General features: G+C 46.1%; 2 protein-coding genes across 3 annotated transcripts in view; one reads left to right on the top strand and one right to left on the bottom strand.

Annotated features, from left to right (window-relative positions):
- Positions 1-1,446: 1,446 nt before the first annotated feature.
- On the bottom strand, positions 1,447-10,455 carry PSMA7 (proteasome 20S subunit alpha 7). The gene is made up of 7 exons (XM_075846382.1): positions 10,261-10,455; positions 9,372-9,498; positions 6,637-6,761; positions 6,216-6,338; positions 6,016-6,135; positions 2,518-2,580; positions 1,447-1,598 (listed from the first exon to the last, which is right to left on the bottom strand). Exons 1-7 carry the CDS (start codon positions 10,354-10,356, stop codon positions 1,506-1,508), a joined length of 747 nt encoding a protein of 248 aa, XP_075702497.1. The 5' UTR covers positions 10,357-10,455; the 3' UTR covers positions 1,447-1,505.
- Positions 10,456-10,808: 353 nt separating this feature from the next.
- SS18L1 (SS18L1 subunit of BAF chromatin remodeling complex) overlaps positions 10,809-11,363 on the top strand; it is a 30,467-nt gene continuing 29,912 nt past the window's right edge. For both annotated transcript variants that reach the window (XM_075846124.1, XM_075846123.1), the window contains exon 1: positions 10,809-10,946. In XM_075846124.1, coding sequence (XP_075702239.1) covers positions 10,878-10,946 — 69 coding nt within the window. In that variant the 5' untranslated portion in view covers positions 10,809-10,877. The remainder of the gene's footprint in view (positions 10,947-11,363) is intronic.

Here is an 11,363-nt window from a genome sequence, read left to right as displayed (position 1 = left end):
CCAAAAAAAATAGTGGTTTGCCATGACTTAGGCCGGATTCACAGCTCCGTGCGTCAGCCGCGTATGATGTGCGGCCGCGTGATTTTCGCGCAGCCGGCATCATTATGACACTCTGTATGTTTGTAAGCAGAAAAGCACGTGGTTCTTTTCTGTTTTCATTCATAGTTTTTACTGCTGTTGCGCGAATCACGCCGGCACCCGGAAGTGCTTCCATGTGAAGTGCGTGATTTGCACGCTCCCATTGACTTCAATGGGTGCGTGATGCGTGAAAAACGCACAAATATAGGACATGTCGTGAGTTTTACGCTGCGTGAAAATCACGGACTGTCTGAATGGCCCCATTGACTAACATAGGTCCGTGCGAGGCGCGTAAAAATCACGCGCGTTTTGCACGGACGTATTACACGTTCGTCTGAATAAGCTGAGAATAGCCCTTTAATGAAAACAATTGGCGCGCAGACTAATCGGATGTGTATAGTAACTCGTGTGTTTGTCCAGCAGAGAATCTTAGATACTTCATCTTGTGACGTTAATGACAAGGGATTTGTCTGCATCGGATTGAAAATAAAGTAGGATAAAGATATTGTTATAGGGTCGACTGGTCTGGAAAACCCATGTCTGAATACCCTATTAGGGAGTAAGTGGTTAATAGATGGGGGTCTAACCTTCAGGACCCTCATCAATTAGCCAGAGCAGTGAGTACAAAGAGTGTCCTGAGGACCCGGGTCTGTACATGGACTACATGGACAGTCCCATTTATTTTAATAGGAACTGTGTAATGCTTTATTTCCCCGTGTTGGCGCTGCAGGGACACGTTATACTTGCTGCCAGGCTACCACTGATGGCAGGGGGTCCCAATAGCAGAAAACCCTGTGATCAGCCCAACGTCGAGGGTACCGAAGAAAAAAAAGTATTGTCCAAAGTGGACAACCCCTATAACTTTTTTCCTTTATTTGTAGAAACTGGATGTTGGTTCGCATTACCACTTCGTGATGTTGTATAGATAATATGCAGTGGATCTTATGGGGTATTCTTTGTAACAATGTTAGTAGCCTCACGATCTAAACTAGAATGTTCCCTTTCACTGACTGCAAGCAGAGGTCTTGCAAAAGGTGAGAAATTGAAACAAAGTATTAGGATTGTATCATATTACACAGCTTTAATTTACTTAAAATTAGAAAACCTGTTTGATACACATCATAGGTAGGGGATGTTTTACAGGATGGTCGGAGGCCTCGGTTCTCCCGTTACTGCACTTTGTCTTAGATGTCCAGCAATAATAATATACCGAATAATCAATGTAATGGGATGTTATACTTATGACCTCCCATAACTCAAGATGGTACTAGAAGTAGAAGTTATTTACATCCAAGTTGTTACTTATTGACAGGACTTGAGGAGGTTGCTGATGCTGCAATCTGCTGCCAGCCAAAAATCAGACCGAAATGTAATAAAGAAAAACATTTATTGTCGGACTGATTTACACAGTGTTGTCTGGAGATAAATTATGTTGTCTTCTTCGGTTTCTTCTTCTCGTTCTCTTCCTTCTCCTTTTCAATCTCTGCAACGTACCTCTCAATCTCCTCAGGGCTCAGGATCTGCCATGATAGAAGAACAGATTAAAACTCGATCTGCGACCCCAATACTTAACCCGACTCTCACAATTTGGAAACTAGAGATACAAGGAGATCGCTGTGAGGAACTTCTTATTGTTTATTATCAGCTGCCATATCCACCCTCTTAAGCCCTGCATTAGGCCATGTTCACACAGGGCAGATACGCTGCGTAAAAGCACACAACGTACCTCCCTGGGTGCCGCAGCAAATTGTGGTGTTTTTTTGGGCCGGAATGTCCACTGTGGAAAACTGCAAATAAAAAAAAAAGTTTGATACTTACTTCCCTCCGCCGTCCTGTGATTGGCTGCAGCGGTCACATGGGATGAAATTTCATCCCAAGAGGCCAGCCTGGACGAAGAAGCACAGAATTCTGCACTGTGTGAACAGGGCCTTAGCTTAGTGCAAGAATGTATGTATGATGAAACCCAGGCCCACATCGGTTATACTTTAGGGCTCGTTCAGTGACCATATTTATGGTCCATAATCCCAGCGCGGAAATGGTTTCTCTTCTGTTGGGATGTGCAGACAGGAATATAGGCCGTAGGAATGTATATACGAAAAAGCACTAAGGGTTCATCATGCACATGGCCATATTACAGCTCTATATTGTACACGGCCATAATAGGGCACCCATAGCATTCTGTGGGGTCCAACTGTACGTCAGCGTGTTTCTGATCTATATACAGACATGCTCCATTGGATGCTGTATTACGGAGGCTTTTTCCCCTACAAGCATTGCGTCTCTGTATGGAGGTAACATATGGCAGAAGCATGGGGTACTTATAGCTCTGACTATGGAGACGTAGGAACTCCATGGTCCTCCAGCTCGGCCATGTGTATGAAGCCTTCAAGTAATGCAGACGCTACCAAGTCAGCACATCAATGATGGGAAACCTCTTACCTTTAGTGGTTGGTCTCTCCTCATGACGGCCAGTTCTATATTTTTACCTCCAGACTGAACAACCTTAAAAAAAAAAAAAAAATGGCACAAATTATTCAAACATGTTTTATAATACGGTGATTGTTGTTGAACAAAAAATATATATCTTCGGGGACAACAATTGAAGGGTTTGTCATTCGCCCGTTTCGGTCAAGTCTATGGAGAGGGGTAGCGCACGCTTGTCCTGCTCTCCAGCCGAGCACGTGTACTAAGGACCTCGTGTTTGTGACAATGGTGGGGTTTCCAGAGGTTGCCCCCCCCCCCATTATCAACTTTATAGCCTGTCTGACAAATGTTCAGTTACTCATTGGGTAAGGATAATCTTGGGAATAGGATTATATAAGATATGGAGAGCAAAGACAAATATCGACAAGGCTTTGGCTACAGCATCTTAAAGGATAACTCAACTTTCAATATGTCATAGTGAGACCCCCCCCCACCGATCACTAAAACGAAGGGGCACAAGCGCTCGGGTGAGTGCTGAGCCGCTTTGTTTCTGATCGGTTTTCCTCAGAGCGGTGTACGGGCTCAATAGAAAGTCTCTAAGTCCATACACCGCTCACTTGGCTTTCTGAGGAAAGCCGATCATAAACTAAGTGGCACAGCGCTCACCCAAATGCGTTTGCCGCTTTGAGACCCCCACCGATCGCTTAGTGCTCAGACCCCCACCGATCGCTTAGTGCTCAGACCCCCACCGATCGCTTAGTGCTCAGACCCCCACCGATCGCTTAGTGCTCAGACCCCCACCGATCGCTTAGTGCTCAGACCCCCACCGATCGCTTAGTGCTCAGACCCCCACCGATCGCTTAGTGCTCAGACCCCCACCGATCGCTTAGTGCTCAGACCCCCACCGATCGCTTAGTGCTCAGACCCCCACCGATCGCTTAGTGCTCAGACCCCCCCACCGATCAAAACTTCTGACATTCTTAAAGGGGTTTTCCAGGGACACAATTTTTGACTTAACATTCTATGTAACTATTTAATAAAGTTGCTAATATATTGTCTGTATTAAATCTGAAGACTTTCCTTCCTATTCTCGCTACCTCTGCCCGGCCGGAAGTTCTGATTATCGTCTCTCTTTTTTTTCCTCTCGACACAGGCTCGTGCACGAGAGTTATGCTGGGTTCACACACCCTATTTACGGACGTAATTCAGGCGGTTTAGCCTCGAATTACGTCCGAAAATACGGCTCCAAAGCGTCGGCAAACATCTGCCCATTCATTTGAATGGGTTTTACGATGTACTGTGCCGACGGTCATTTTTTTTACGCGCCGCTGTCAAAAGGCGGCGCGTAAAATACACGCCCGTGTCAAAGAAGTGCCTGTCACTTCTTCAGACGTAAATGGAGCCGTTTTCCATTGACTCCATGGAAAAACAGCTCCAATTACGTCCGTAATGGACGCAGCGAAAAACGCCTGCACATGCCGTTACGTCTGAAATTACGGAGCGGTTTTCTCCTGAGGCTGCCGTGTGAACATACCCTTAGAATACACACAGCCCTGTGATACCTCACTGACCTACGTAACGACACAGGGCTGTTCTTTACTAATTATTCCGCCCCCTCTGTGTCTATTGGCCCTCCACACTTGTTCTCCCTTCCCCTTTAGTTTATCGCGCCCACCTGCTTTATCTGAGGTGCAGTCACAGAATCCTGTGACCGCACCTCATATCTAATGTCACCCCCATCATAATATATATATATAAAACGGAGCGGACATGGAGGAGGCAGTGGACCAATAGGATGACTCAAAACCAGGGACTTCTGACCTACACACGGGTTTGAGGCATCCTATTGGTCTACAGTCTCAATGCCCGCCTCTTTGATTACGCCTCAATGCCTGCCCAATTTGCCTCTTATTAGTAAAACTCCTCAGTGCTCAGGCGCTGCACGACCTGAGAAAAAGCATGTCCCTGGAAAACCTCTTTAAGGGTCAGTTCACACAGAGTTTTCTGGCACTGATTTTGCTGCGGAAACTGGTTCTGAGTCAGCAACAAAAAATGGCCGAAATTTTCCCCCTATGGGAGGCAAAGGCGTTTTTTTTTTCCCGGCCAGCTTTTGGCCGCTTGCAGAAAAAATAAAAATTAAAAAAAAACGGCACGTCCTTTCTTGCAGCGGCTTTTGCCTCTGACCTCCCGTTGAAATCGATGAGAGGCAGAGTAAACCTGCGGAGCTCGTTTCTGAGTGTTTTTTGACCACAGTCTTTGCATTAGCTTCAATGGCTGAAGGCGGGAAAAAAAAAACGCAGAAAAATACGTGCAAGTAGTTCAGAATCTGCCTGCAAAAAAACTGTGTGAACAGGGCCTTAAAGTCGCAGTGTTTTTGCTCATAGGGAATAACAGAAGTTTTTTTGTTTTTTTTTTTTTAAACATAACTCGCACTGTGACTAAGGCCTCATTTACACGAGCGTGTGCGTTTTGCGCGCGCAAAAAACGCTGCGTTTTGCGCGCGCAAAAGGCACTTGGCAGCTCCGTGTGTCATCCGTGTATGATGCGCGGCTGCGTGATTTTCACGCAGCCGCCATCATAGAGATGAGGCTAGTCGACGCCTGTCACTGTCCAAGGTGCTGAAAGAGCTAACTGATCGGCAGTAACTCTTTCAGCACCCTCGACAGTGAATGCCGATCACAATATACACCAACCTGTGAATAAAAAAAAGACTTTCAGACTTACCAAGAACTTCCTGCTTCCCCCAGTCCGGGCTCCCGGCCGTTGCCTTGGTGACGCGTCCCTCTCTTGTCATCCGGCCCCACCTCCCAGGATGACGCCGCAGTCCATGAGACCGCTGCAGCCTGTGCTTGGCCTGTGATTGGCTGCAGCTGTCACTTTGACTGAACTGTCATCCCGGGAGGTCGGACCGGAGTTATCGGTAAGTCAGAACGTCTTTTTTTTTTTACAGGTTCATGTATTTTCGGAGCGGAAGTCACTGTCCATGGTGCTGAACCAGTTTAACGCTTTCAGCACCGTGGACAGTGACTGTCTCCTGACGTCGCGTACCCGAACATTTTTTACCGGTTTCGGTCAAAACGAGTTTGGCCGAACCCGGTGAAGTTCGGTGCGCTCATCTCGAATTTGACACTCCGTTTGGATGTTTGTAAACCGAAAAGCACGTGGTGCTTTTCTGTTTACATTCAGGAGTTTGACAGCTCTTGCGCGAATCACGCAGTTCGCACGGAAGTGCTTCCGTGCGGCATGCGTGGTTTTCACGCACCCATTGACTTCAATGGGTGCGTGAGTGCGCGAAAAACGCACGATTATAGAACATGTCGTGAGTTTTTTTCTGCGCACACGCGCTGAGCGCAATTCACGCATCGTCTAAACTGCCCCATTGACTAATATAGGTGCGTACGACATGCGTGCAAACCACGCGCGTCGCACGCGCGTATATTACGTTCGTGTAAATGAGGACTAAGGCTGTGTACCCCCGGTGTATATACATATATACACACACATGGTACTCACTTCAAGCAGAGCCTTAATGACCAGTTTGATGGTCAGATCATCTGTCTCAATGGCTTCATCCGTGTAATGCTTCTCCAGGAACTCACGGACAGACTTGGCGCCTCTGCCGATGGCATTGGCCTGTTGGGTGATAGAGCAGAAGATAAAAGTATTTGACGTTCATCTGCATAAACCCCCCCTAAGGAACGGCTGACACTTACTTTCCAAGCGTGGTAAGTGCCTGAAGGATCTGTCTGGTAGAGACGAGGAGTTCCATCAAAGTCGAATCCTACAATCAGGGCAGATATCCCAAAAGGTCGGCGTCCATTGCTCTGGGTATAACGCTGGAGAAAATAAATATACTAAGATGCACTACAGATACCACAGTGTCCGACCCCCACAACAAACACTCGTTGTATTCTCAAGGGGGTATAAAGTTCAACCCAAAAATAGTCCTGATGTCTCAAAACTGTCCAACAGAAGACAGCTGCCATGGTTGCTATGAACAGAAATCCTTGTTTCCCATAGCAACCAATCAGAGCTTAGCTTTTATCACTTAAACCACCCTGGAATAATGAAAGCTGCGCTGTGATTGGTTGCTATGGGTAACAAGGCCAGTTTTGATAATCCTCTGCCCCGTACCTGCTTCAGGCTGGCAATGTATCGTGTGATGTACTCCACCGTCACCGGGTCCTCTACTGTCAGTCTGTGGCTCTGACACTCCACACGGGCGCGATTTATTACAATCCGAGCATCAGCCGTGAGCCCTGCAACAGACAATAGTGATTTGTTATCCAGCTGAAATTAAAGGGGAGCCCGGCTTTAAAACAGATTTTTTTTTTCCCCCCATAAATTATACTGAAGGCATTTAACCCTTTCCCAACGCTCCACCAGCAATTTACGTTGGGAAAGGGTATTTAAATATGGCGCCCGCTCAGAAGCAGAGCGAGCGCCATAGCCGCCGGGTCTCTGCTGTGTTGCACAGCAGAGACCCAGCGGCAAACGCTTGTGATCCGAAAAATTTCTGATTGCAAGCATTTAACCCCTCAGATGCCGGTGTCAAATGTGACCACCGGCATCTGAGGGTTTTTTTACTGCCCCTTCCACTCCGGGGCCGGTGTATTCACCTAGCAGTTGGGGGCCTTATGAACGCTCCCAGGCCTCCTACAGGAAGATTGCCTGTGGCCGGTCTCAATAGCAATGCATTGATTTTGCCCTAGACTGCAATACTGTGATATTGCAGTCTATGACATAAGCGATCTAATCATCGCAGGTTCAAGCCCCCTAGGGGAGCTAAATAAAAGTTTTAAAAAAAAAAGTTGTTTTTTTAAAAATCATAGTCACCGATATCATCTAATCACTAATCTGATTTTCCCTAGATCACATATAAAAATAAACAAACACTTTAGGTGTCCCCACGTCCGAAATCGCCCAAACTAGAATAATATTTATCCAATACGGTGAACGTCGATGCCAGAAAAAAGGTCAAAATGGATGAATCTGGTTTTTTTGCCACTTCAACCCCCCCCAAAAAATTTTAAGAAAAAGTGATTGAAATGCCAGACATTCCCCAAAATGGTATTTATAAAAACGACATCTTTCCACGTACAAAAGACGCCTTACACGGCTCTGTACTAGGGAGGTCACGATACCAGAATTTGGACTTCGATACCGATACTTCGTTTAGTATTGCGATTTCTATACCAATTCGATACTTTGCCATCAGCATTAAAAAAAAAAAAAGTTCTTCCACTTTCTGATGTGAGGCGCGATGATGAATTTAACCTCCATGTGCCTCACATTAATAGTAATTAACCCCATCATGTTTCTCAGTCATAATGGGTTAATGTGTGAGGTACATGATGGGGTTAATTACTATTAATATGAGGCACATGGAGGTTAAATTCATCATCGCACCTCGTGCCCCACAATAAGTGATAGAAAGCAGTTTTTTTATTTTATTTTTTTACAGCGTACACATCATAAATGATGCAAAAAAATTGTTGTGCAGGTTATTACGGCCACGCCAATACCCAATATGTGAATATTTTATGTATTGAGACTTATTTTAATGTTTATTGTAAAAAAAGGTGTATGTGTATATTTTTTTAAAAATAACATTACTTTGTTTTTACTTTATTTTTAAACTTTAGGCTGGGTTCACACGTGGCGGAATTTCACTTGAATTTCGCTGCGGACACTCCGCAGCGTTAATCCGCAGCGGAGCCGTTTCTGCATTGACTTCCACTTCTATTTAGAAGTGTTCGTTTAGACGATGCGTAAAATTCCGCTGCATAGCATAGGCTGCGGAGCATAGGCTGCGGAGCGGAATTTGGTGTCCGCAGCATGCTCTGTCTGTTGCGGAGCAGTGGCGGACTGGTTGCGGACTCACGGCGGAATTTCTCCATTGACTTCAATGGAGATTCTAATTTCCGCAATGAAGTCCGCAGCTGTCATGCACATGTCATGTGTGCTGCGGATGCGTTTTGCTTTTTTAACTTGACATTTCTTCATTCTGGCTGGACCTATGTATTTCTAGGTCTACAGCCAGACTGAGGAAGTCAATGGGGCTCCCGTAATTACGGGAGCGTTGCTAGGAGACGTCAGTAAATAGTCACTGTCCAGGGTGCTGAAAGAGTTAAGCGATCGGCAGTAACTGTTTCAGCACCCTGGACAGTGACTACCGATCCCAATATACAGCAACCTGTAAAAAAATAGAAGTTCATACTTACCGAGAACTCCCTGCTTCTGTCTCCAGTCCAGCTTCCCAGGATGACGTTTCAGTCTAAGTGACGGCTGCAGCCAATCAAAGGCTGCAGCGGTCACATGGACTGCCGCGTCATCCAGGGAGGTCGGGCTGGATGCCGAAAGAGGGACGCGTCACCAAGACAACGGCCGGTAAGTATGAAATTCTTTTATTTTCACTAGGGAAAGTGCTGTCCCTTCTCTCTATCCTGCACTGAATAGAGAGAAGGGAAGCACTTTTACCGCAGTCCGCAGCAGCTAGTCCGCATCAATTTACTGCACATTTTGGGCAGATCCGCCGCAGAATCTGCAACGCAGATTCTGTGCGGCATTGATGCGGACAGTTGCGGAGGAAAACCGCCACGTGGGGGCATGCCCTTAATATACTGGCATATATCTATATTACTGTACATTAGCTGATACTGATAGTACACAGGCAGTTGTTAGGACATACCTCACTATGCCCTAACAACAGGAAATATGGTAGGACAGCCCTGGGGTCCTTCAATGGACCCGGGGCTGTCTGCCCATATATGGTATGTCCCTCAATCACGTCGGGTCATCACCGTGACGACCTTGCCTTTTGGTTCATATTATGTTGCATCTCTGTTCTCCCTTCAGCACAAATTTACCAGCAAAAGCCATGAAGACGTTTTCATCCAGAGCGCAGATTTTCCGCACCGTCCTCTCATCCTGAAGTTTGGCTACGGATTTCTTTTCCACGCCAAGGACCACGATCTCCTTCCCTCGTACTCCAACCTAACGCAGACAGAGCAGAACGTCACATTTTAACTCCGGAGGACCCGAGTTGAATGTAAAAATAATAAAAAAATAAAATAAAAAAGTGTATAAACACTTTACAACTTTCCGATATGCTGGGTGTTAATCCCTTATTTTTAGGATCTCTGCTCGCGGTCAGTGAATCGACATATTCTCGTTTATATGCAGAGGCTGAAAACCTGTCCCAATCACGTCCGGCAGACACAGGTGCACAACTGATACACTGTAACGAGCCCTGCACCTGTATTTCTTGGAGAAATCCAAGCTGCAATACCCATACATCTCAATGCTGGCCTATGGGCAGGGGTTATCGTCTATCCTCGCATTGCCCAGACAAAAAAAAAAACAACAATATATAAATTTGTCAGGCACAGGTGCCCACCATGACGATGATTATCCACCCCCTTTAAATTACCTTCCTTCTTTGGGAGACCCCCATTCCCACAAGTCTAAGCAGTCCCAACCTTTACACAATCAACATATCGCATAAGAGGTTCTGCCCATTTCTAATGCAAGCCCCCAAAATTTAAAGGGGAGTTCCATTAGTGCACATACATCCCCTCCCCTAATCATTCTATAATAAGGGATCTCCAATTTAGGTTCCCCCCCCTCTTTATTCCGCCTCTTCTTTCAGTACTACATACCCTACTAGCCTCCCCTCCCCCATAAGCGACCCGATGATCGCCCCTAATCCCCCACAATCCATGTGACTGCCAGGTAGAGGTGGCAATCAATCCTCACCGCGGTTGATCCTTTCTTTACGGCCTCCTGGGCATATTCCACCTGGAAGAGGTGCCCGTCCGGGGAGAAAACTGTAATAGCCCGGTCGTAGCTCATGTTCACAACGGGGTCTGACTGCTCACAAACCGAAACCTCCTGAAAACAGCGCACTCATCCACCTCCTATTCAAGAAGCGTACTTACTCTCCAGTGTAACGTAACTGCTGAGTCATTCCGCTACTGTACGCTACGTAAACCGCGTAGCTAAACTCCACCCCCGGGAACCTACGCTCCCCGGTGCTTTAGACAGGAAACCCGGCTTGTGGAATGTACCACTTTTCCACAAGGGGGAGACGTCATTGAATCCTACCCATTCTTACTCGCTGCGTACATCAATATGATGAAATGAAATTGATCTGGCGTTGTAAAATGTAAATATAAAGAAAGAAGCAAGAAATCAGTGTATACATTTTGTCAGAGGAAAAACGGGTCGCTCCATTGGTGCTCGTTCCCCCCCTGTCTGCTGCGTAGAATAAGAATCCTCTGGCTAGTAATAGGGTGCAGATATTAAGAATATCTAAAATAATTTATACTGCTGTCACCCAGGATCAGACACACACAAGGGGAGCGGGGGGCATCATGTCTGTGGCCTTTGCTTCAGCCAGACCCAGAGGAAAAGGAGAGGTCACCCAGCAAACTATACAGAAGGTAAAGGATCTGCAAGGGGGTGTCTGATGGCACCAGTTTTATTCTAAGGAGGGGGAGGGAGATAAATTCCTCATGTGTCATGCATAGTATGGAGAAGATGCATGACTGCCAGCTCCCAAAATGTGATTGACTGACAGATGCATATAGATCTATCTATCTATCTATCTATCTATCTATCTATCTATCTATCTATCTATCTATCTATCTATCTATCTATCTATCTATCTATCTATCCATCCAGATTTGCAAGGGAATGATGGGATTTGCAGGTGGTGCTAATCTGCTGTCCTCTAAAATGTCATTTGCCTCCATGATGACAGAAAGAGCAAGATGCATCCTTGAGTGGCTTCATTCTTATCTGTGGATTAGGGAGGAGGGGTGTGAAGAAGAAGCAGATATATATATCTATCTATCTCC

Source organism: Rhinoderma darwinii, chromosome 13 (genome assembly GCF_050947455.1).
Source record: "Rhinoderma darwinii isolate aRhiDar2 chromosome 13, aRhiDar2.hap1, whole genome shotgun sequence".
Lineage (NCBI taxonomy): Eukaryota > Metazoa > Chordata > Amphibia > Anura > Rhinodermatidae > Rhinoderma > Rhinoderma darwinii.
The sequence above is the reverse complement of the archived record's forward strand: the minus strand, read 5'-3'. Positions and strand labels throughout refer to the sequence as shown.

Excerpts from the sequence above, each read along its gene's own strand:
- PSMA7 (XM_075846382.1), bottom strand. The coding sequence starts at position 10,356 with ATGAGCTACGACCGGGCTATTACAGTTTTCTCCCCGGACGGGCACCTC. Across the intron at positions 9,499-10,260 it reads TAAAGAAAGGATCAACCGCG|GTTGGAGTACGAGGGAAGGA; the intron begins GTGAGGATTGAT and ends TGTCTGCGTTAG. Across the intron at positions 6,762-9,371 it reads CGTCTTCATGGCTTTTGCTG|GGCTCACGGCTGATGCTCGG; the intron begins GTAAATTTGTGC and ends TGTCTGTTGCAG.